Genomic DNA, 25262 nt, shown 5'->3' with positions numbered 1-25262 from the left:
TCTCGTCTGCCCATGCTGCTTATACCCAGCAGCTCAAAATGAAGTCTAAACATCCGGGCCCACTTGGTGTGGCCGCAGTTGTCAAGGCCTCCAAGGATCCCTCCTTTACCCCACGACCAAGTATTTGGGATGAATTTTCTATCCCCGATCGTGTAGCCATTGTCACCGGTGGAAACCGTAACATTGGCCTGGAAATGGCATTGGTGCTGAGCGAGATAGGTGCAAGGGCCGTCTACTGCATCGACCTTCCGGGGCAGCCATCTGACGAGTTCAAACTCACGAAAGACTATGTGGCTAAATTCGGCGGGCGTTTGGAGTACGTTTCTGCGGATGTAACCAATCAAGTGGAGATATGGGACAAAATCAATAAGATAGGGGACGATGAAGGCCGAATAGACGCCTGTATCGCTGGGGCAGGTGTCTTGGGTAGAGAGGTGGACTGCTTAGATTATTCCGCAAAGGCGTTAGAGGAGGTAAAATGCTAATTTATACTATTTGATATGTTACGTCGATGTCGATGACTGGATCTTATAGGTCATGAGTGTGAATGTCAATGGCGCTCTGTTTACGGCGCAGGCTGCTGGTAAACAGATGATTCGTAAGTGGATCTCCCTCTCCCCCCGTAAATTTTCGTTCATCGTAATGATATAATCCAGGTTTCGGGTTACCTGGTAGTATCATCATCAACGCGTCTATTGCAGGTACAACTACAATAAAGGTCAGTTTCTATTGGTTAGACTCGGGCTTGTATAACTGGTGGCTAAACCCCTTATCTTCAGGGTCGCCAATGGGTGGGCTACAACACTAGTAAATCTGCCGTTCTGCAAATGGCGCGGAGTATGGCCTGTGAGCTTGGCCATTTGGGCGTACGTGTCAATACACTTTCAGCGGGACACATACGGACAACGTACGGGTGTTGCTTTTTGTTGTTTGGAAGAAATCTTAACTAACGAACAAGGATTACTTCAGCTTGTTCAGCGACGTAGTTGAACCGGATTCGCAAGTATTCCAAGAATGGGCTGGTCGTAATCCATTGGGTCGTCTTGGTAGGCTTGATGAGATGCGTGGGGTAACCGCATGGTTAGCAAGTGATGCCTCGACTTTCTGCACAGGTAGCGAGTATGTTCTCATTTCATTATCAATATCAATATCTCGTGTACGAGCTCATTACGTCTGTTTCCTCCCTAGTATTGTTGTTTCTGGTGGTTACACCATCTGGTGATGAAGAGCGGTGTTCAAGAACAAAAACTCGAGAAGAGCTAGTGTATCATATTGAGAGCCTTGATAGTTATGAAGAATTTTGCAAACGAACTTCCAATTAGCAGCGATGCTACGCACATTCTGTACACTCATGTAATACATTATTTCAGTAGGAGATTTATCGCACGCAGTTATTTAGTGCCAAATTGGATCCAGAGTTGAATGCATTCCTCCCAGTAGGACTCAGCCTTAATCAACAAGATATTGAACATCATCTCAGTCTCTTGAATTAGGTCAGCAGCTGAAGACTAGGACTCAGCTGCGAATGCGTTGGAGCGAAGCAAAAAAAACTGTAACGGTGGAAATTATCCAACAAACGGAGCTAAAATTACATTTCGATACTGTACACTGTTTACAGCAAGCATCGTACATTAGTTGATAACTTGGTGATTTGATCAATCCAATCAAATGAGGTCGCTTTCCACCTCAGCCATTCTTACCCACAGCCCACCCTGTGAAGAACGCAGCAGTTAGCGTCAGAAGGGACTCGATACACGACAAAGACAGATAGCCTCCTTAGATCAGGGATTAGGAGACTTACATGAGCATACATCGTAAGATGCATCTTGGGGTAGAACTTCTCAGTCGCTTTGCGGCCTTCGCTTTGGGCCCAGGCTACTGGTGGGCGGGTCTCGGGAGATTGTGCCTCAGGGGCGAGCTCCATTGAAGAGAAGTTCTGTAGTAGGCGGATGAGCATGAACGACATCTCATTGTATGCGAACTAGGTCAAATGTATGTTAAATCAGAGTGCCGCGGCAGAATGGTGCACGCACCTGTTGTCCAAGGCAAATACGAGGTCCCGCATTGAAGGGGAGGAAGATAAACGGTCTGTGAGTCAAGTATTTGTGTAACCTCTCATCGAGGAAGCGGTCGGGATCAAACTCCTCAGCTGTGTTCGTACAAGAGGATGAGCATCAAGTGAACTAGGGACACTTGCGCGCATGCTCACCATCTGATCCCCATAGGTCTTTCCTGCGGTGCATCAGGAAGACAGAATAGGATACACTAACGATGTAGGATTAAATGGATGTAAAACATTGATGGAAAATGACAGCGTACCTTGTCTTTCCAGGAATATATAGTGGTCTCTGAGTGGGATCTGTGGAAGGCCAGATAGTGGAATTGACACTTTCACTAAATAATCAAATAAAAAGATGTCGAATAACCAGAAACAGATCCTTCAAGTCGTTACATACCGAACGTTGAAAGGACTTGATATATTTTCCGTCGATGAGATTAAGCTAGGTGACACGAGTAAGCAACACTCACACAGCAGGAAAAAGTCTCAGCGTCTCTAAATGTCCGGGGAAAAAATTAAAATCGTGAACAAAGATTAACAATGCAAGCAAGGGGTATACCATTGATAACTGCGCGGAGGTACTTCATCTCGCGGATATTGTCATAGGTAGGTCGGTCAGTCGGACCAATTTTCGTTATGACTTCCTCTTGAAGACGTTTGAAGACGTGCGGGTGCGTAGAAAGAAGGTAGATGACGAAAGTGAGAGTGGACGCAGTCTATGTTCAAGAGACAGGCAAGATGAAGGCACTGAACAGCTAGGCTATACATGAAAAACGCACGGTATCTCGGCCAGCAATCATGATATTTAAAATCTCGTCCCTGAGGACTACGGGGTCTACGACACATCAGTTATATAGTATAACAAGTTACTAAGGAATAGAAAGACAGTACCAGTTGTCAAACGGACTAAATGATCAAGCAAAGTGTCATCATCAGACAACTCTTCAGTCTTCTCACCGGACAATGAAGCCGCCTTGCGCTTTTCAATAGCCTCCTTCAGTATCGGTTCGATATAAGCGTTGACAATGTTCATAGGCTCTTCAGTTTTATCTTTGAAGAACTCAAACAGGGGCCAGACCCATCCTTTACGAGGGCGTTGTGAGATGATATACTGCGCCTGCCCAAATGCTTGAGCAAAGTCCTCCGCTGTCTTCGCCTTGCCACTAGGTGCCTCGGAAGACGTGACGTTATAAGGATAGGGAAGCCCGGCAGAAAGGCTGTGCACGCAGCTTCCAAATAGGAACTCTGTAGCAGAATCAAGTGTAAAACGGGAAATGACATCCTACAAAATGGAAAATAAATATTAATGTCGATAAAAGCAAGAACACAATACCTGAAAGTCGACTGGGTATCCGGCGCGCAGGCGCAACTTCATTTGTTTAATTGCATCTTCACCATGCCGGTCAAATATGTTGAAGTGACTGATCCTGTCGTGACTGAAGAACGGCCGGGTCATAGAGCGATGGAACTTCCACATATCGCCTATATGGACATTTAAATCTACACCGATGCTTGAACTTCACGGCGCCTACCATCCGAGTTAAAGACACCAGTTCCGAGGACTCTCAGCATCGTGGATCTGAACTTCTCGCCTTCAAGTTGCCCATGATGAATTGGTCAAAAGAAACACCCAATGTAACTATACACGAATCACCAACCTTTTACGTAGTTTTCAAAATCGCTAGCCAGTATGGCCTAGGAAATTTAATCCTTTGAATTTGATAAAGTATGAAAAAAAAATCGCACTTTGATATGATTGGGCTCGATTGTGAACATATTATCCTCAAACATCACTCGGAAGTTGAAAGTTGGCCCAAGGTTAGCAGCTGTCTCAGCGATTCCATCACCTAATTTGAAAGATCAGTAACGTCAATCTTAAGTCTCTTGATGATCCGAGTCACAAGACAATACCTGGATATCCGGTTCTGAAAAATTCAAGCAGTTTCAACATAAGATCGATGTTGCCGATGTACTCCCCCTGCATGCAGGGGACCGTGCGAGCACCCATGGAAGCCACTTTACGGCGGAGGAGAAACTGGGAAAGCTGAACATGTAGAATGAGACCAACTGGCAAGCCGATGCCTAGACCAGATACCAACAGCCAGGTTGGAATGGTGACACCAAAGTCTGAGGCGATGTGAACCAACAATGCTACACCAAAGCAGAGGCCAGCGACGACAAAGAAGATACGGCCTAAGAAGACAATCCCTGGTGCATTCAAGGCCATAGTATTGACGAGCTAGGAAGGCTGAAACTTGGGGCTTAGAGAGATGATCAGAGCGATTGCCAATAACAGCGAAACCCTCACACCTTTACATATGTTTTCCATCGGCTCCAATGCGTGTTTTTGCTCCGACGTCATATCCGTGTTTCTGTCAGCCACATACCTAGGAATATGTCCTCATTTCAGGTCTATTACGGGTGCAGAGCGGCGACAGTAGGATCATATGAGCAGTGCTGACTAACAATTCCTGTCTTTTCAGCGTTTAATGGCGGACTCTGCATCTAAGCCAGGCGACCCATGTCTGATGATTGTTGGAGGGATTATCATGATAGCTGCTGTACAAAGACCAACAGAGTCTCCAAAAAGTCATCCAAACATGAGCTCCTTCGCCAAGCTGGTACTAATCCAATCCATGGACTTTTCCCAGCCCCTATGGACATATTCAACCCCTTGCTCGATACATTCCCGAGTCTCAGCCTCGCTTGACCACCCCAATATCTTCGTGAACATAATCCAATGGGCACCCATCCCCAGCACGACCCTAGATAGGTCTACTTTCGCCAAGCTAGCGTATGTCTTGAGGTAGGTCCGTCGGAAAACATCGCCGATAGATGGATTTTTGAATCGAGAAATCAAGAAACAGTCCCCAGCAACTGTAACAATGTCTGACGCAGGTGAACCATATCTGCACATGTCCCAGTCGATGACCCACACCCTTTTCAAAACTTTACTCCCGTCAGTATTGTCCTGGATGTCGACCAATATATTGCCAAGCCAAAAGTCTCCCATGATAAGCGTTTCTTCGCTGGTCAGTGCTTCCTCCGTCAACATATTCACCACCGTCTGTAGTAATGGGTCGGTGACACCATACTCCGCTGCTAAAGGGATTATGCTTCCATACTCCACACTGCTGTATGCCTTTCTAGCTGGAATATTTTTCGATAATCTGAGACGTGCGACATCATTGTCACGACCCCAATGGTGGAGACTAGCGATAAACTCTGCCAATCTAATGGCGATGGTATTGGCGATGTCGACAGGAGGAGGAGGTTGGGAAGATAGGTAATCCTGAAGTGTAGGGATCTTGCCGGCGTCGTCCATTAGTAAAACATGATAGTTGGCATCATAATGGAAGACAGTAGGGACAGTGACGAGACCATCTCCATCCAGTAGTCCACTTTCTGCAACCACCTTGAGAGCTTGATACTCGAACGTCTGTAAAGAGATGAGTGCAACCGAAGAAATCGATACGACATAAGACAAACCTGCCGTTCAACGTCAACCTCCGTGTTCTTGTCACTAGCAGCGTAGCCTTCCGCATGCTTAAGTATAAGACTCGTGTGTCCTTGGTACGGAGTGTTGAGCTTCACGCGCCATACAAAGTTGCGATAACCGCCACTTAAGATATGAACGTCTTCAACATCAAACGTCGTATGTTCCTTCAGATACGCGCTGGTGCCATCTGCTGTGGTAAGATCGATTGCCATCACGATAATCGAGGTACAGTAGTCGCGAGTCACGATATGGATGGTAATAGTCGAGATGCACTGTGGTATAGATAGGAAGATAATGATTTACTTTCATAAGAGTCCTTATCGCACGAGTAACATCCATTTTGGACAACATGCCAAGCATGGTATAGCCAAAGTAGAAAGGAGCGTCTGCCTCTATACGTAGTATACGGAGGCGAATGGGACCCGCTGTAGCTGGCACCTTCCATAAACGCGCTATAGTCACGTGCGACTATTGTAACACCTCCCCCACGGTCACGGTCGCATATACGTTCAAGTTGAAGGATTCTCGACAAACCACCTTGGACAGTAACGACAGACACGCTGGGCAAAGGCCCAAATCGACATGGCTGAAACATCAGCCCCATCATCACCACTTTTATCTGCAATAAAACGTGCCCCCGTCACGTATGGGAGTCGCAAAAGACTTGTGCAAGTAGATGACCCAGATTCTTCGATGACCCTCGCCGGTCAGAGCCCAACATCACGCGAAGAGACAACAGGATTGGCATATGAGGGTGCCAACCATGGTCCTTTTTTGCATACTGACGTGTCGTCTGCGTCTCAGTCGTCAAACATGACGTGTGCAGCTGACGACGAGGATGAGGACACTTCCGGGTCTTTCCAATTCAGTTGGAAGCAGAGAATGAAGGAAATGGACGAGGAAAGTGACGACGATGATCATAACGCGCAGAAAATTGTGGACACTACTGCTATTTCAAATCTGGAAGTACAGAAGGCACCATCTCCCTTTGTCAATCGTGAAAGCGTGGATACAGCGCCTCCTTCTCCTAGAGGTGCCGAGTTGACACCCGACGGTTTCTTTGGTGGCTCTTTATCAACTCTTACCAGTTCTCTACCAGATTCATCCTTTACAGAATCTTTCGATGAATTTCCTGTTGCGCCACCGCGGTACAGAGGGAATAGAATACAAATTTCCGATCGTGAACCTGACGAAGTTGGTGCTTCCTCCAGTGCATCACCGACAAAATTCCCTATTACCACACCTCGGAGAGACTCTCTGTCCAGTCCACCGACTTCTGAGGTTGACATGCCTTCCCGGATTATAAAGATTGACAAAGGGAAGGGTAAAGCACCTGTACGCGATGTTGCGCCTCTTCAATTTGATGACGAACTCGTTTCATCCGCTGTTGCTTTGTCAAAGGACCATAAGGGAAAACGTAAAGAGCAAAATCGCTCCAGGATTAAGGCACGCTTCGTCCTCATCGTATTTTGTGTCAAAACTGGCTGCTAATATAATATTTGAAGGCACCGACGAAAAAAGATAGGCGAGAAACTGCCTTCGAGAAGACTCGCATTCAAGCGAGCAGAGCAGTTGAGGTACAACGTACCGAGGATCGCAACAGGTATACGTTGACGAGAATTTTCCACCGCGTAAAGTAAGTCAAGTTATGTACGTGCTACGGTATTCGTTCAAACATGTCGAAAACAGGAATGACGGGGCCTTAACAATCCCAACGCAGTCGCTACCATCCTCAGATCCTATTTTGCCGTTTTCTTCCTCGCCAGGTGCTGAAAGCGCTCAAGATGTAACGTGCAATGCCATTCATTTTGGTGCTCCCGCGGGCCTTCTCGACCCATCACCCCAACTTCCGAGTTTATTGTCAGGAAAGGAAGACATTCGTGCTGAGCACGATGCAACTATGCTCACTGTCGTAGCGCCAATCCATTCTGACGATGAAGAATTACCGAACCTGGGAGAGATGCTTGTTAAACAATCACCTCCTAGCGATCATACAGGGCGTACACAGTCGTTACATCATATCAAGACGCGGATACTGGAACAGCGTTCGCAGCTACCCATGAGCGCGGATAACAGCGATGACGATCTGGAGGTAGTGCCAAGTGACAAAATGCACGTTGTAGCGGACAAGGAAGCGGCTAAACGCAAATCGGAGAAAGTTCACGGAGGGCCATCAAAGGGGAAAGCACGGCAGTCGCTGTTAGGAAAGTCGATTGACGTGAGCCCTGTCAAGAAGAATAAGCAATCTGTCCCACCCAAAGATTGGATGGGGTTTCTACGAGAATCCGCAAAACCCGCATTCCAAACAAATGCTAAGGCGAAGAAAGCTCAAAACCAGGCAGAGCTGAACCGCTTCATGCTGCACCAAGCCGAACAAGCTAAAATGCGAATTGTCGCGAATAAGGATCGAGAGTGGAAGGAAAACGGTGGTCGGACCCCGGGTGATCATGTCAACTTGGAACAGCAGCATTCTCTGAATGAGAGCTTTACACGCTATGCAGACCAGGGTCTGGAGGCGGCGAATATGGTCGAGCAAACCAATCTCAGCGAGCAAGACAGTGACAGTGAAGATAGTGATGAGGACTATCAGCCGCATATGAGAGGGTCAGGCAGCCCTGAACCAATGGAGAACAGCGATCAGGAAAACCAAGACGTGCCTGAAGATAAAGAATCCAATGAGGACAAAACCGACGAGGAAGATAATGTGGTGGTCCCTCGACATCGAGCTCCTCGTCGATCTGCAGCGCGGGTCGTTGATTCAGACGATGAAAGCGAGAATAGACCGCTGTCCCGAGGACAATCAATGGGTCGCATTCTTGTCCCCGATACATCTTTGATGCAGATTTCCCAGAGTCCTCCACTCGCTCGAAATCACCGGTACTCGATATCTTCTTTGGACGAACAGACTGAGGATGAGAATGATAAAGAAAACGACGACCGTCTAATGTACGACAAGAGTGAAGACAAAGAAAATAAAGCTGTGGTCCGACATTCACCCTTGAATACCAGGTCTCCTCTCGAGAGTAGGCCAGGGTCTCTCTTCGCCTTAGAGGAAGGAGTGAGGAGGAGTCTATCAATGTCATCCTTGGAACCCAACCCCATAGAATCTTCTGGTGGTATTGTCGCACGATCGCCACTGAAAGAACTCTTAAGAGAGGATGAAGATCCATTCTTATCTCCCTCACCATCGAAATCTTCCTTCACTACACGACTGCAGCAAGCTGCAGCTTCCCATGCAAATACTGCTTCGCCGCCACCGCCGACTGCCGTATTACAGCTTGGTCTAGGATCGCCAGCAGCCTTGAAAGATTTTCGCACAAATCGATTTGATTCTTCTCAGTTTCCTGACACGGAAAACGATGAAAGCAGCGTGATCGGCTTTAAGCCGCAGATATTACAGTTTTCTCAGGACGTGAGCCTTAGCCCATCCCTAGCACCTTTGAACCCGCCACAAGGTCGTGGTTTCTCTCAGCTGTTTTCCGAGTCAAAGGTACGGATGACCTGGATTATTGTGACATCTTTTGGTTCATGTTTTCATTATAAATTTTAGGACAATAGTAGTGTTACTTTGCAAAAACCTGGGCTACCGAACGGCTTGAATGACTTATCTTTGACTCTGGATGTTGGGCTTCAGCCTGCGTTGGAAGTCAGCGGTACACTTCGTCGTAGGGCTGATGCCATTTTTGAGAAAGAGCAGGATTATGTTGTCGAATCAGCGAATCAGAAGCCTGGGCAGAAGGAAGTGCTGTATGTGAACGACCACGGGTAAGATCGATAACTTCCCAGGCAATAGCTACTAATATACCTTCTGATTAGCTTCCTCACGCAAACGCGTCCAGAAGCATCGAGTCCAGAAGTTTATCGCCTTGCGACTCCCTCTCAAATTGCTAGGTTGCGCTCTCCCCAATCTCGTGATGTGGCAAGTAGTCGACCTCCGTTACGGACAATTTCGTTTGAAGGCATAACTGACTCACCCGAGCAGTCTCTGCGGCGGTTACGGCGACGTAGTACATCACCTTTGGACACCCGCGGTCGCTCACTTGAACATGACTCAAGCCCCAGTGCTAGCCCAAGGCAGCAGTTACAAAAGTTAAACGCATATGACGTATTGGGCAAACATTCATCCCGTAATGAAAAGCGGAAGAAACTGGAAAAATCAGAGTTTGTTGAAGCAGAGGCAGAAGAGTCGGACGAGGAGCGCACGTTCGGTTTTGGTGGACGGAAGAAAGGGGACGACGATGAAGAAGAAGATGAAGACCAAGATAAGATTCTCGAGGGCCTCGTCGATGACGGGGAAGTAGATGTACAAGAAAAGCTAGTTTTAGAGAAAGTCAGGTGCGTGTCAGGCTGATACGTTATTCTGAAGATTTGTTGAAATCATGTTTTCACGTACGTAGGGAGCATAGGGAGCAAGACGACCGCGATCTTGAAAAGCTTCACCGCGATGCCGTGGAAGGAAAATTCAGAACAAAGCGCCGTAATCGTGACTTTGGGCTGAATGATGATAGTGAAGACGAGGACGAGGACGAACGCGCTCGACGAATCAGAAATAATATGTACAAGAAACGCAAAATTGACGGCGACCATCTTGAGGCTTTAGGTTAGTTGATTACCTCGTTTGTTCTACTTGTTATTTGTTTAACAAACATTTTCACGCAGGTCAGAAGGAGGAAACCCGAGCATTTTATGAGGCATATCAGAAAGACCTCATCGATGATGACGGCCTAGAGTTTCAGCATCTCAAACAAGATACAGAAATGGTGGATGTCGATCAAGAGGACGACGAAGAAGATCAAAAAGAGGTAGTGTCATATGAAGAAATACGCGAACAAGTACAGAGGGTGGCTCAGAACAAAGAGGTGAATTGTCTCTACTTTTTACTATCTTTTGTTAATATTTTGTATGCCTACAGTCTTTGCGTGTGTTGGACCCTGAGGATGCTTCTTGGCTTGACGATATAGATGAAGAGGGTGAACAAAGTTTCAAGGTGGTATCATCCAAACCCACCAAGTCTATTCGGAAGGTAAACGTTGATCCAGCAGATTTCGATGCAGAGGTTTGTCCGATAAGTTTTCTGGAAAAATACATTCCTAACATAGCAGGAACACAATTATTAGCGACCGACACGGAACTTGGAGAGCGAGCAGCATAATGCTAAGATGATCTCGTGGGCGAGAGGTCAACATGGTCGAAATCAAGGAACTGGTCGATCCGCTGTTGGGGCAGCCGTCACCGGACACAGTAAAGCTAAACTGAAAGCAGGTGGAGGTTCTTTACGTACGGCACAATCATCAGCTTCCAGCTCGAACGTTGCTGATGGTAAGGTGAACTCCCGTAAACTCACCAAGAACTCCAGCTTGCTGGCTACTGTGTCTGACAGAAGCAGCAAATTCGCGTAGTGTACGTCTCTGGATGTGTGGCTTATGTCTATTCTGTCGAGTATCTGTAACAACCCCCCATGTTCTGTATGCACAACAATAACACAAGGATCAACCAAAAAAAATAAGTCGCAATGAAAACAAAGAGCTATATGCAAAAGTTGGTTTAGTTTGACCATGAAATAGAATGGGGTATGCTGCTGATAAGGTAATAGAGATAGAGAAGAAAGGTGTTAAATAGCGTGAGGACTGAGTTATCGCGTCAAGAAAAGAAAGAAGTTTTAATGGTGTTGGATTCCAAACTGCTTGCCGAAGCGTATCCACGGGGGACGGTTCATAGTTCTAGGGGGTGGGAGGACAAAATTCCTCGCTGCTTGGCGTGACGGCGTAAGGCTCCTGCGTCTGCGTGTACTAGTTTGCATCTGGGAATGGATTGTTATTTATGTCAAAGAGTTCTTCTCGACAAGGCTTACTTTATGTCTGAGCATGATTAACTTGGCCATACACGCTGGTGGTCCTGTTTCTCTAAACGGATTTCCTGGCAATGACAAATGACTTTAATACATAACGCAAGATTGGATATAAAATAGACTTACGAGATGCAACAAGTGCGATACCAGACTCATGAGCATCAAGAACATCGTCACCAGTCATGATTGACCTTCTGACTGAGGGAGAAAAGAGACAGAGGAGGAGCATGGCAGTCATAAAAGTTACAAAGAACATGTTAAGCATGTTGCTGTACAGCGACGCTGACGACCAGCGAGGCTGTCAGGACCGTGGCACGTCGTGGACGAGAAGGAAGATATGATTTGTTGGGGATCTGTAACGAAATATGCGCCCTAAGCTTCGAAAGGTGGCGCTTACATAAGGTGGTGATAGTGTTCAGTCACGCGATGATCAACTACTCTACTCGGCTCCCTGGGACTCCCCGGCCCTCCGGATATCGATGTGAAGTCTACAAGTGTCTGAGTTTGATCCGTATAAAAGTTACAGTACACCGCCCGCCCACTTTCCCGTCGCTGCTGCTCATGGCGGCAAGATGCTTGTCAACGACGACAGTGGCCGCCATAGGACTGACCTGCAAGGCTTTTCTCAATTCTGGTTTTTGTACCATTACTGTCAATAACCTAACTGGTTTGCTGGATGCTCTGAACAACAAACACAGGAATGAAGGCCAGGGTGTAGTCACTGGTATGTCATCGCTAATACATAGCTTCTGAATGCGTTCACTAACAATCTCCAAGTGGCTAATCATATCTCAGTGTATGATCTTCAGTATTTCTCTGATACGATTCTGAGTGTTCTCGCAGATTGGACGATCCAGTGACGTGGGGTATCCTTCCCTCCAGACTTTACCTCAATTCAAAAACCACAAGGTGGTCCCTGGGAGCCTCAGACATTATGTTTACAAATCCGTGAGTCTCATATCACCAACTATCTGCTTTTATGGGCAGCTATTGAGTTTCGTGCATGGTCAGAAAGTATCTTCTCCACTTTTTTTCGTAACGGTCAAGTATTAGAAACTTTCCGTGGAAAGGGTGTGTTTCAGCCTGCCGTGGATTCTGCCATCCACAAGTTGAACGAAGGCGGGTGGGTACGTGTAATTTCCTGAATATATCGGGGTTCTTCTAAGCCTTAACCAGTTCTACAGGTCCACCTTTTCGGAGAAGGGAAAGTAAACCAGCCAAATAGTTATCCATATCAAGCTGGCATCGTACGCCTCCCAAGGTTCAAATGGGGCGTGTAAGTGCCAACAGTTCTAACAATCCAATGATCATCTTTTTCTCATGGATTCGACCAATAACAGAGGACGCATATTAATGGAAACAGCAGTTCCTCCTGTTATTATTCCGATGTGGCTCAGTGGTATGGTTGTGATATGCAGAGCGTGCTGACACTGACAAGAACTTCAGGTTTTGACAAACTAATGCCAGAGCACAGATCATTCCCGTACAAATTCTTCCCTAAATATGGAGTTAAACTCTCCGTCACTTTTGGTGAACCTCTTCCTGCGAAAGAAATTACGTCTGCGCTACAGGTGATTCCTGGGATTTCACATAAGACGGATACAAATAGTGCGCATATAGCCGGAGATCAGAAGGGTCGACGCCATCTTGGCGATGAAACCAATCTGGGCGGCTGGATGGGAGATACAGCTACTTGGGCTCAAGATGCTCCACAAGTTGAGCTGGAGATGGGCGCAAGCAAACAACAAATGGAGATGATCCGAAGTCGTGCCACTGCCATCGTACAGCAGGCAGTCGAATCATTGGGCAGGAAGGTTTCAGGCTATACACTAAACAGGGAAATGGATATGCTCGACCAAGGCAGCAAGACCTAGTACATATTATGTTATTTGCTCATCATCAACACGTGGGAGTAGATTTTAACTGGAAAACAGAGAAACTAGATATATATGCATCGAAAGCACCCAAAAGATTGAATGAAAGAGTGAACACAAAATGAAAAATATCAAGTCGAGTGATATTCTAACACACGAGCAAGCTATCAAGGTCGGCCTGGCCCTCATAAAACCACGTACACAATCCCTACGTTCAGTGTATTAGCATTAGTATTTCTGCTGTTTGGACGACTAAAGGGAAAAGCTCACTATCATGACATAGAATGAAAGCAATATGAGGCCCTCCACCCAGTTCGTTTTGGAATCGGCAGTTACGTAGTTTACTAAAAAACATGCTCCAATTAAACTGACCACATCATAGAAATCTATGAATACAGAAAATGCAATGCCTCACTCAGCAAATTCTCTAAAAGTTGAAGTGAAGAATTTGAAGCATACCGAACAGCAGCGACATAGGCTTCCCAGTCCACCATCCCATGAGGACTAAAAATGGCATCCAAAAAAGCGTAAATTGGATGCTAAGATCGATGGTTTTCGATTTGGCAAGGGGAGAAGGAGGGATAGGCATTTTGTAGCGCACGTATGTATACAAGACCTTGATATAGTGACCAATGGCTATGGCTCCATCGGCTGAAAAGGAGACGATAGGTAAAAGAATGAGACCAAACCATCTTACAAAAATGATAAGTTTCAGAAGTATTATCAGAGGACGTGAATGCGCTTACTCTTCGGTTAGTTTTGCACTTTCCATCACGAAGTCGATGCTGTCCACTAGCTATATGAAGTTGTAAGTAGATATTACTTCGTGGTGAGAATTGCCATAACTCACCCACTCGGCTGTCGCTGCCATTATCCCTACGGTTACAACGAGGAAAGCAAGACAAACCCATGGGTTGACTTCCGGCTCCGAAATTCTAAGCTCGTGTTCTTTGCGCGTGAACTCTTCAGAGGCTTCAGGATCATCGCTAAGGACATTTTTTCTCCCAGGAGGTCGGTGAAAAAATACGCGAGAACAAATATAGCTGAAAGCGTCGATATTTTAGTGGAAGAAAAAAAGTAGCAAAACCTAGCTTACATGATCAGAAGCATGATTGCCATCCCTCTGCTCATGGCTAAGATGTGTACCTGGTTAACGGCCGAAGCTCCCTGTATAGCAGCAGCCTCGGATGAAGAACTAGAGACAGCGGTGGGGGTAGTAGGAGTTAAAGCAGAAAAGAATGCTGCTGGAAGTAAAAGAGCCATTACTCTATAAAGAGGTCAGATCTTATTAACGCCCAATTGTTCATCCACCTACCCAACAGTCAGTAGCGTGTGGTTCAGCTGTACGCGGGCAGACTCGAGTTTTTGATGCTTGATCCGAGCTCCTCCCGTTAAAAACGTAGCACCGGGAACTAGGAGGAGGTGTAGCAAAACGACACCTGCATTAATATGTAAGCAGATTTTTTTGGGGAGTGTGGAACGCTGATCGTAGGCTTACCTACGATGGTGGACTGCAAAAGCTTCAACCTTAGATAGCATCAGTGTTCAACGCTTCAAAACAACTGAGTGTCTGGTTACTTACTCGCATTTCTGCAGCAAAATTACGGCCAACGTGGCTTCCACTACGCTGAAATAAAATCAGCAAAAAGACGTGACGAATGGAGACAGTCCGTGCTGAACATACTTGTTCAAGGTGATTGAAACAAGTTCACCTAAGCTCTGTCCACAGTAAAATGCCATCTGTTCACCACCATATTCGAAAAGGCGTTCCAGGGGGACCATTGAAAGGAAGCACACTAAATTGACGGGGACGAGTAAATGTCAGCGCAGTAAATATCAAGTGGTAGAGAACTGCGCTTGACTCGGATAACGCACATGAGAAAGTAATGGAGGGATGCCATTCCAGAAAGTGGGACACCCAAGCGATCGGAATGTTGACTAGTAATATATTAAGCCCTGAAATGAAGATATAACGATGGTCAGCCTGTAGACAGAGGACAGATACCATAACACGTACATGAACTTAGAGCAATAGCTTTGATACTTTCCAGAATTCCAACCTTTTCCCGACCTTTGCCTCTGAAACGATCCCTAAAATGCAATATCGCATTTTCTTGTTCCAAAAAACTGCTCGGAATCGGGTCAGATAAAGCTTGTTTTGTTGTCGATCTATTTGGGCTTTCTTTCGAGATGGGCAACAGCACTATATCATTCAATTCCGCGCTCCTCCTGCTTCCTATAGCAGATTCCTCGTCGCTTTCTGAATCATAGCTCATGTGTCGGCCAGCGATCGTCCCATACACCTCTGTCATGATTTAGTTGTATTCGTGAGCTTGAAAAGTGAAAAAGAAATATGCGAAGTTGTATGCTTAGAAAAGAAAGAGAGTATTAAAGGCCACCACACGGCCAAGTGTATAAGCTGGGGATAGGAATTGCTGCCAGGTCCATCATCTCTTACTTTATAGCCCTCGGGAACGTGGGCAGCGACGACATGTCTTGGCTTGGCGTTAATCTTGATGGCAGTGTCCCGATGCACTGCTTCAAGGCGCGCGCTCGGGTAAGAAGTGGGTAACACGGCGAGAACACTATGTCAATATCATTAATATTGGTAGGCTTTGGTTACGTCACCGCGGCGCCGTGTGCAACGGGTTTCGTGGGCTGTTCAGATGATGGGTTTACTGTAATTATATATTTGCGATGCAGGCAACTATCAGGTACAACAATACAGTCATACTGGAGAGCAAAGCTTCGAATGGGTTCATAGGTTTGATCAGCAGGCAATCTTCAGCAATTCGCCTGCCACTGCCCCATCCTTTAATTATCATCCTGAGTAAAATAATCCACGTAGTCTCGCCACGCGGAATGTAACAGCAAAACAAACGCTTGGCCCTCAGGGCTGTGATTACCTGCATCAGTGGGTGAATTGAAAGTATAAGGATTGACGGTGTTCAGAAGCCAGCCGTTGGCATCCATGTTGTTCGCGATTGCACGTAGCGCCATGCTAGCGTCATGGATGTCAGTGGTATCATTCCTAACTACCGCCATTCGGTAAGTCACTGCGGCGAGGATAGCAGTGGCGGATGTATCGGTGAAAGAACTCGAGTCATCTAATGTATTGAGCAATGCTCCGTCTTCTTGCTGAAAATCAGATGAGCGTTAGTCCTTAAGTCGCAATGATTAATACATACCTGATAGTTCCAGGCGGTTTTAACAATTTCTTGAATCCAGCTGGTGAGGTTTGCCTGTTGCTCAATGAAATTCGATGCATGGGTTGACTTCTGGATTGTTTCCAATACACGCAGCATCCCTGCCGCTGCCCATCCATTGCCTAAATAGAAATTAAGCAATCATTCCGACTCTGACCAAAAAAAAAACAATTTACCTGTGCCCCAATGTGTGCGGTCCTGCCATGAACCAAGGGCAACATGCCTCCAAAGCCCATTAGCATCTCTTAGTTCATTACGATAAAGCCGACACTGGTCGTAGGCAGTCTGCAAAAGTGCTGCTCCCTTGTCCCCACCTTGTAAAGCTCCATAGTACGCGATAAAGGGAGGTCCCATGTAAACAAAATCAGACCTGATAAATGTGTTTATAGTGCAATCTCTACTGTGTACGAAAGCCAAGAACATACCAGAGCTGTACTTCGTCAGTTCTCTGAGAGATAGCACCAGATGGTGACCGTGGGGCATGATTAAGAAGATAGTCCAGCTGCTGGCTAGCAGCTTGCGAAAAAGAGTTATCAGTCAAATTTGAACGTGTCCAGTTTGCGAGGATGACGGAGACGCCAATGCCTTTGTCCAGTATGGTCAGCACATGAGATTGAATTCACGGCAGATTATTACTTACTAGCAGGGTCACCTGTGGCCTTATCTGGGGCTAAGGCAAGCATATTGGGCGATTTTGCTTTTATAACTCTGGGAGAAGGTTAGTAAATGGGAGGAAGAATAGATATCAGAGTGTATTACTTGGTTGCAATGTCGATCACGTCAGAAGGCCGGTGTGACTCGTTAGTAATAGGTGGAAATGCGGACGATTGAAAGACAGCCAAAGATGGCCAAGAAAGTTCCGTCAAAGCTTCTGCAGCAGTACCTAGCTCCCAGCTATGAACATATTTGTTTGAGAAAAATACCACATAGGTTATGCAACGATTACCTACCTGGTGTTAGCGGATGCCAATAAATTCATCCGAACATTTGTCACTGTGTCGTCGTTGAAACCCAATTCAACCATGTCAATGTCAACGGGAGTAGCTGCAATGGGCAGTGATGCAAGCGATATCGCCAATGAGCAAAGAATAAGGCAAATCATGGTAGAGACGATGGAAGAAAGACAATGGATCTCAAACGTAAAAACCTAGTGATATTTGTACCTGGTAGGGATTATGAGGCAGACCATCAAACATACCTGAAATCCGACTGAACTCGAATCAAGTTGCAACATGCGATTTGAACTAGCCTAGAAGGTAATGGGATGTGACGCATTTTATAGACAACTGCTGATGCTCCAGTCTTCCGAATTTTAGCGCGGCCTTGAAAGTACTCATAGCATAGTCCAAGTATGAATTATATATACGCCACAGCCATGCGTTGATTCAGAATTTTAGCCGGGGACTGAAAGGGCGGAGTTGGGCTTGGGGGAAAATGCCTAGTATTTTGCGGCTCACAGTGAGCACAAAGTCCAGTGTGGGATATGATACCCCAAAAGACAGAACAAGGAAACATTGTGCAATGAAAGGCATGTTTTTGCCTTGTTTGAAACAGACGGCGCAGACCAACAAACCACAATAACCAACAACACAGTCGTTAACAGGCGGCGTCAAATTCAAGTAAAGCCTTCCAAGTTTGTACCGCATTTACTACTTCGTCTCACTTCCTTCCTGTTCACCAACAGTGGTGCTTGAGTCATGGACGTTGTGAAGAGCGTTAGAGGTTATCTTGCGGTATGGGGCAAAGGTGGCGAAGCTGAGTGGTATGTTTTTTCTATGCTTTAACGATGGCGGCGATGTTAAATCACTCTCAATTTAAGTCGAAATATGCTCACTTCGCCTCACTGCAATCCTTCCGATCCCAGTTGTATGGATGTACTTTCTACGGCTTACCATACACTTCTTCTTTCCGTGTTGACGACTTGGTCGCCGAAGAACTCACTAGCGCCCCAAGCTTTGGTGACTTTTGTTCAATCAGTGCTCAATGCGCTGCCTTCCTCTTCTTCGCCTTCTCAGTCCATCAAGTCTTCGCATGCTGCACTTTTCGGAGAAATTTTAGTGGATATAGTATGGTCCATTGACACACAACTGGATGAACTGCATGCGGATGCGAAAGTGGCTGTCACAGTTGCGGAACAACTCGCCGTCGCCGCAAGTGGCAAAGACGTGAAGGATACACCCACAAAGGACCGTTCTCTAGTGCCCAACAAAACCTCGAAAGCGAAACAAAATGTCGAAAAAGATAAAGAGACGCTGTGCGACCTCGTCAAGAGATTTTTGGTGAATCCCTTTGTGTTCTCGTGAAAACCTTCAGTCGGCTCATCCGAACTATTCAGTCTTTTGGGATTTTGGATTCCTCGGTCTGCCGCGAACGTTTAGACTTGGCACTATTAGCAAACGTCGGGCTTATCTCGGACAGGTCTACGTTTGATAAAAAAGAAATTAGAACCAGAACTGGATTGTTGTGAGTAGGCCTTTGTTTGATACGCGCATTTAGTCATAACAATGTTCCGGGTTCATAAATATAGCTACAAGCAAAACAAGTTCAACTTGCTCCGCGAACAATCAGAGGGGTACAGTAAGCTTACTGTGGAATTGACGAGTAGTTTGGGCCCCTCGCACTCACCCTTGGATGCTTGTCCGGTCGAAAGCTATTCGTCTATTGAAGAGCGTGCGCGTCAAGTCTGGGAGAAAGTTATCAGTCTTATTGGATACTTTGACCTCGATCCAAACCGTGCCCTGGACATTATTTTGGATGTCCTCTCGATAAATCTCCCGACTCACTATACATTTTTCCTTGCGTTACTATCGTTCTCGCCATGGTCGGGCTCCTATCGGCGGCCCATTGAAGGGAAAGAGAATGGAGCCATGAGCATAGACTTAGTCCCCGGGAAATACCAGGGCAAAAACCTTGACGAAGTCCTACAAATCGCTGAATCCTCTTCAATGGGTGAAAATTTTGTACCTTCCGTTTACGAGGCTGGTAACAATTCTCGTGTTCTCGCTCAAGTGCTGGGCTTCAAATTTGCGTACTACCAGGTCCGTGCAATAGTCTAGGCTATATCATCTCGCTGACTTTCATTTAGCTGCCAGAATCCGGTGACTCTCACCCTAAACAACTTTATCTCACAGCGGCTGTTTTGATTTGTGAAAATATCATTACGCTGGAAGATTTATATCCGCACGTGAGTTTTACTTCGAGCCCTAATCTGTGCCTCAAATCTTCATAGCTTTTCTTTTTCTTTTCACTTAGATGGCTCCGAGCGACGAAGATATGGAAATATTCCACAAGGATTATCTAGCAGAGGTTCAGAATCGAATTGCTGGAGCCAAGGTTAGCCAATTAGCAATGGCTGCACCTTTAGAATCAGCTTCTGGGACCAGGCCACGACCTGCAACGCCAGTCGAGGTGAAAAAAACTCCTGAATTCAAAGCGCCAAACCAGAAGGCAGGGCTGCTCAGCGCACTGCTTGCTGTTGGAGCTCTCAGGCCTGCCTTTGCTATAATAACCAAGTTTCCATGGCTAGTCGATGCTCATCCTGAGATCGCCGACTTAGTACTGCGTGTACTCAAACTATCAATTTCCACGGTCTACGATTCTACTTTTGTTCTAAAGGAGCGGAATGCCAGCTTCACTCAGCCTCGTACTCGTTATGGCTCCAGTAAAACCTCGACTGGACCATCTCGTAAACCTCAATTGACGCTGACAGCACCCACTCCACCAAGTACTGCAACCACGGATTTTGTTTTCTTTTTTCCAGATTGGTCTCAAAGTGTGCCTTTATGCCAGTCTTTGGACGATTTGGTTGATGTTATCGAGCCGCTAATGAGTTTTATTGGGTTGCACATCTCGCGTGACCCATTATTCGTCACGAAATTTACAAGGCTAGGTCGTTCGCAATTGATGTCCATCGTGAGTCGTCCTATGTCGTTTGAGGTAGGCCCAGTTGACTTTTTATTATTTTGATTAGATTCCTCTTGATCCAGTAACAAAGAGACCTAGTGGTGATGCCGACCCATCTCATCCCATAAGGCTATTCTGGTTTAAAGTTCTGCGATTATACTTGCTTCCCGCTCTCCCTTTGATACGAGGCAATGCCGTGTGCACGGTAGAAATCTGGAATATTATTCGACAGTATGAAACTACTGCTCGGTGGAGACTTTACGGGGAATGGAAATCATCTACGTATAAATCTCATCCGGAATTACGCATTCGCCAAGTTCAGGCCGATCGCGAGTCGAAAGGAATATTGCGTCGCTTATCTCATAACACCATTGACACCCTATCCGGCACTGTCGCGAAGCTTGCCCATTCCAATCCATGCATATTTTTCACAAATGCCGTTAATCAGATCATGGCTTACGACAATTTAGCAAATGTGGTGATCCAGGCATTACGCTATGTGACGAACATGGGTTTCGACGTTTTGGTCTATATCATACTCGACGCACTTTCGAATCCAAACAAGGACAGAGTGAAAGACGATGGCGTCAACACCTCTGATTGGTTGCAAAGTATGTTTTCTGTCTTGTGGCGGCACGCATCTGATTAAACATTTTGTCAGGCCTAGCATCCTTTACAGGAATGCTTTTCAGGAGATACAGCGCTGATTTAACGCCTGTCCTCAAATATATTGTCCATCAGCTTTATAATGGGCAAGCGACGGACATAGTTGTTCTTCGAGAACTCATTTGGAAAATGGCAGGTATTGAGCCCCTTCCCAGTCTGTCTGATGCTCAGATTACTGCTATGGCCGGAGGACCTGCCCTACGCATAGAGGCGGTGGCATCTACTACTCGAGGTGCACGACTTGATCCCGGTGATGCCGTTCTCAAGGGCCCACAGCGACTTGGAAAAGCACTCCTCGATTCGTCTCTTGCACTGCCTCTACTCATCCAAGTGGCGCAGCAACGTCAATCGTGCGTCTTTAAAGCACCCAATGCTCATCTCAAATCTCTTGCCAGTCTATTTGATACGGTAAGGCGTGGCTCAACTCCTTTCTGCAGCTTTACTCAAATAAAATGATTGTTCTTGTCAGACCCACGGAGTGTTACTACAGTATCTCGAGCTTCTTACCTCTCCAGCAGTCATATCCCCACAAGACTACGCAAACAAAGTTTTACCTTCTTTAGCAAACTTGGGGGAGACGTACGGTATCTCGGCTCCGATGTGTATGCAGATTATCCGGCCTATGCTGAACACGATACTCCTCGTATGTACCTGCAGACTCGTCCCTTGATCTAGCCTAATGTCCGATACAGAATGCCGCCTTATCCATGCAGGAAAAAGAACGTCTTGCAAATGAGGAAGCTGAGAAACGTCTGAAAGCTCGACTTGCAGCCAAGCGAGAACCAAGTACTGCTACGTCACGTGTGGCATCTCCCAATGGTGGCTCGCAGAGTACCCCCGACGATACTGCTACCTCGAAGCCTATCGTATCTGAAAATGTTGGTGAGGACGTTAACATGGAAAACGAGATTAGTACTACGGGATCTTTGCCGATGACCGAGGTATGTCAAACATACCCAACACACATTCAGAGTGTTTCAATAATGTATGTAATTCCAGAGTCCGTGGATACCTGAACTAGCCGCGCTTTTCGAAGACATCAAGAAAGTCGGTAGGACAAGCGCTCTCGATATCATAGGGTGCGTGTCTGGTACAATTTTGTGCTCCGGTTGCTCAAACCCGTTGTAGACCTGGGTTTTATATTACCTTCTGGCAGCTATCTACATATGACCTCGCACCTCCAGCAGCCAGATACGATGAAGAGGGTGCTGCATTGAGGACACTAAGTCGCCAAGAAGATTCAAAGTATACAGCAGCAGATCGTTCCGCCGATAGAACCAAGAGGCAGATGGCGAGTTCTCATCGGGCCAAGCGTGATCGATACAACACTTTTGTTAACACACTGGCCCAAGAGTTTAAAGAACAAGCGGCTTCCAGAGTTTTCACGATGAAACGACTTGCTCGTGAGAAGCAACACTGGTTTGCTCATAGTGTGTATTTTCTTCTTCTTTACGCTTGTCTTACACTTGGGAGCTGAATGTCTTCTAGCAGATTCTCGAGCGGCAGTTCTAGCGTCTGCCGTGATCGAACATTGCATACAACCTCGCTGTCTCCTGTCCCCTATGGATGCCGATTACTGCGCGCAGATAATCAAGGTGATACATACTCAGGGAACACCTGGATTCCCGACGCTTGTATGCTATGACAAGGTTGGTTATAGTGATCCATCAGTTAGGAAGTTTCTGACGCTTTATATGCTAGCTACTTGGTGATCACGTTAAAGCCATCGTCTTCTCCTGCAGTGAATACGAAGCGAAAAACTATGGTATACCTCACCGTCTTTCCCGATTTACTAAATCGCTCATACATCTGTAGGCCGTTTCCTTCTTGGAATATTGTCAGACCTTTGGAAGTGGGCACAAGAAGAACCCCTTTTCGTCCAGGACAATCGTATCAAAAGTGGAGGGAAAACGATCTTACTTCCCGGGTTTCAGCACCGCTGGTCGAACAAAACGACCATCACTCAAGAAGACTTGTTGTCTTGGGGTGGGTTCAAGCAAATACTTCGCAAATGGCATAGAAAATTAGGACGGGTAAAATCTTCGTCTCTCATAATCTTGCTGCCTCTGATGCTGTACGATTTTCAGAGCCTGCTGAGTTGTATCGAGACGGGAGAATTCATGCACGTTTATAATGCTATCATCGTCTTGAAAGAAATCCTGCCCGTCTTTCCTCTGGCCACCGTAAGCGATGCCGGGCCTGCTATTGACAATGTAATGGAGAAGTTCTTGGAGAAAGAAGAGCGGGGAGATCTTAAAATACTTGGGAGAGCGTATGTCATTTGGCACGTTGCGAAGTTCCTAACTAATCGAGTCTATAGTTATGCTGCCAGCCTGAAGAAACGGGAAGCTTTATGGGCGGTGCCTAAACCAGTAGTTGCGAAGGTACGAGTCAAACGACCTGGTTTTATCTTCCAAATCTAATCACAAACTCAGCCCAACGGGTTACCCATGTCGCCCAAGCCTGCAAGTCCTGCTGTACTTTCCTCGGAAAAACCACGCCCCAGTTCGGCGACAACTAATGGCACAAGTACTGCATCTGCCTCTTCTGCATCCCGTCCTCAGACTCTACCTGTCTCGTCTCAAGGCCCGGGTGACAAACATAGTACAATCCCAAACACAGGCACGTCCAAATTCGCTATGGAGAAGTACGTTTTGCCTAAATCCCATTGTCACTATCTAACTTGATCATCTCATATTTCTAGTATCCCAAGACCTGAAAAGGTCAAGCGAGTCAGAACAGAAAAGAGCAGCGAATCTCCTGTGCCGGACACGGACAGTAAAACTACGTCAGCAATGGATATCGATAATGTCACTGCGGCGAAAGAGAAAAGACCAGAAGGAGGTGCGAGTCGTTTGCTCCATATTAAACCGCCTAATAGTCTCAAACCTCCCTTACGTACAGGCAGTCCCATTAACCCGATGCTTCATGGTAGTAAGGATTCGTCTACAAGTAATGATACAGGACGACCATCTAAATCTACTCCCCTTGCTGCTCCGTCAACGTCCAAAGACATGTCTCCATCACCTCGAACCCCAGCAGAACCGCCACAGACAATGCCGCCTCCTTCTGCTCCTAGTCAGACACTGTCAGCTCAAGAATTGCGTGAAACCGCCAAGCAATCGATTAGTCTTCGGCCTCCTGATAGGGTAGACGAAAAGAGGGAGCCTCGTAGTCAGACCGGATCCGCTGCACCTTCACCATCGCACCGTCGTCGGTCGCCTTCCCCTGCCAGTCGTCCTGGCACTAGAAATGCAAGCGTGGAGAGCCGTGCTAGTGGTGGACGAGATCGCTCAGACCGCGGAAGCCGTGATAGTGACCGTCTTGATGATAGGTACCCAGACCGTGACACCCACCAGGAGCCCCGCGGTCATGCGGATATGAGACATAGAGATAATGTGACGCACGGCCGAAGTGAAAGGAGTACTAGAGACCGGGTATCTGCTCGTGACAGCGAGAGGGAGGCTGATCGAGAGAGAGATCGTGGCCGGGACAGACATGGTGATCGAGAGCGTGATAAAGACCGAGATAGAGATCGGGAGCGGGACAGGGATAAGGACAAGGACAAGGACCGCGAACGCCGCGACAGAGATAGGGATAGAGACAGGGAACGAGACAGGGATCGCCATCGTAGAGACGATAAAGACCGTGACCGTGACTCGAGAAAGGAGCGAGAGGCTTCTACCAGGAACATCCCACTCAGCTCAAGTACTGCAGCACCTGATAGTCGCAGTCTTCCTACTCGCCCTGATCCCTCGAGGCATCGAAGTGCGCAGAATGGCGATGATGGGCTCGGCAAGAGAAGGCGACCAACTGATGATGAGGTACGTGTCACTTTCTCATGGTTATTGTTCAGCTGTCAATAAAGCCTTTCGTAGGCCGATCGAGGCTCGAAGCGTAGCTCTCGCAAAGACAGTCATCGAGATGATCGCCCGCGTCGACCTTCAGAAAAAGATAGCCACGATCGTCCTCGTGAATCTGACAGGCGAAGGACGGAACGAGGCACCTCGGAGGCAGATGCTCGGGGCCAATCTTCTGAGAGGGTAGGCATTCACTCGTGACGATCAGCGTCACCTTACTAACTTACGAGTTATAGACGACTGAGAAACGCATTCCAGAAGGTCCGAGGGACTTGCCACCTAGTACCCCATCGGCACCAAGAGCAATGTCATCCGTGGATGCCTCGAGGGGTACCAAAGTTGAATTG

General features: G+C 46.8%; 7 protein-coding genes across 7 annotated transcripts; 3 read left to right on the top strand and 4 right to left on the bottom strand.

Annotated features, from left to right (window-relative positions):
• Positions 1-38: 38 nt before the first annotated feature.
• Positions 39-1222, top strand: SERLADRAFT_366799 (uncharacterized protein; the record flags this gene model as incomplete). Its single annotated transcript, XM_007315288.1, has 6 exons — positions 39-473; positions 535-598; positions 657-718; positions 780-907; positions 979-1119; positions 1189-1222. 6 exons carry the CDS (start codon positions 39-41, stop codon positions 1220-1222), a joined length of 864 nt encoding a protein of 287 aa, XP_007315350.1.
• A 329-nt stretch (positions 1223-1551) lies between these two features.
• SERLADRAFT_460366 (uncharacterized protein) lies at positions 1552-5743 on the bottom strand (the record flags this gene model as incomplete). Its single annotated transcript, XM_007315287.1, has 17 exons — positions 1552-1712; positions 1802-1981; positions 2034-2149; positions 2210-2265; positions 2320-2394; positions 2457-2471; positions 2530-2554; positions 2619-2775; positions 2839-2894; positions 2951-3341; positions 3393-3541; positions 3592-3651; positions 3718-3754; positions 3806-3906; positions 3971-4320; positions 4370-5498; positions 5549-5743. 15 exons carry the CDS (start codon positions 4284-4286, stop codon positions 1665-1667), a joined length of 1782 nt encoding a protein of 593 aa, XP_007315349.1.
• A 508-nt stretch (positions 5744-6251) lies between these two features.
• On the top strand, positions 6252-11225 carry SERLADRAFT_413730 (uncharacterized protein; the record flags this gene model as incomplete). Its single annotated transcript, XM_007315286.1, has 9 exons — positions 6252-7022; positions 7064-7194; positions 7248-9048; positions 9109-9323; positions 9375-9893; positions 9956-10158; positions 10218-10417; positions 10471-10614; positions 10676-11225. The coding sequence occupies 9 exons, from the start codon at positions 6252-6254 to the stop codon at positions 10955-10957; spliced, it is 4266 nt and encodes a 1421-aa protein (XP_007315348.1).
• SERLADRAFT_435019 (uncharacterized protein) lies at positions 11218-11590 on the bottom strand (the record flags this gene model as incomplete). The annotated part of the gene is made up of 3 exons (XM_007315285.1): positions 11218-11358; positions 11410-11474; positions 11533-11590. 3 exons carry the CDS (start codon positions 11588-11590, stop codon positions 11218-11220), a joined length of 264 nt encoding a protein of 87 aa, XP_007315347.1.
• A 377-nt stretch (positions 11591-11967) lies between these two features.
• SERLADRAFT_366794 (uncharacterized protein) lies at positions 11968-12686 on the top strand (the record flags this gene model as incomplete). The annotated part of the gene is made up of 5 exons (XM_007315284.1): positions 11968-12130; positions 12184-12202; positions 12250-12354; positions 12422-12533; positions 12591-12686. 5 exons carry the CDS (start codon positions 11968-11970, stop codon positions 12684-12686), a joined length of 495 nt encoding a protein of 164 aa, XP_007315346.1.
• An 8-nt stretch (positions 12687-12694) lies between these two features.
• SERLADRAFT_460352 (uncharacterized protein) lies at positions 12695-15620 on the bottom strand (the record flags this gene model as incomplete). The annotated part of the gene is made up of 12 exons (XM_007315283.1): positions 12695-13488; positions 13551-13666; positions 13740-13972; positions 14027-14076; positions 14131-14323; positions 14377-14547; positions 14596-14719; positions 14779-14807; positions 14863-14907; positions 14965-15076; positions 15156-15236; positions 15298-15620. 12 exons carry the CDS (start codon positions 15590-15592, stop codon positions 13429-13431), a joined length of 1509 nt encoding a protein of 502 aa, XP_007315345.1.
• A 474-nt stretch (positions 15621-16094) lies between these two features.
• Positions 16095-17510, bottom strand: SERLADRAFT_366790 (glycoside hydrolase family 105 protein; the record flags this gene model as incomplete). The annotated part of the gene is made up of 6 exons (XM_007315282.1): positions 16095-16418; positions 16469-16608; positions 16663-16856; positions 16912-16995; positions 17246-17380; positions 17437-17510. The coding sequence occupies 6 exons, from the start codon at positions 17508-17510 to the stop codon at positions 16095-16097; spliced, it is 951 nt and encodes a 316-aa protein (XP_007315344.1).
• Between the last annotated feature and the right edge of the window lie 7752 nt (positions 17511-25262).

Source organism: Serpula lacrymans, assembly GCF_000218685.1.
Source record: "Serpula lacrymans var. lacrymans S7.9 unplaced genomic scaffold SERLAscaffold_4, whole genome shotgun sequence".
NCBI classification, from domain to species: Eukaryota; Fungi; Basidiomycota; class Agaricomycetes; order Boletales; family Serpulaceae; genus Serpula; species Serpula lacrymans.
The sequence above is the reverse complement of the archived record's forward strand: the minus strand, read 5'-3'. Positions and strand labels throughout refer to the sequence as shown.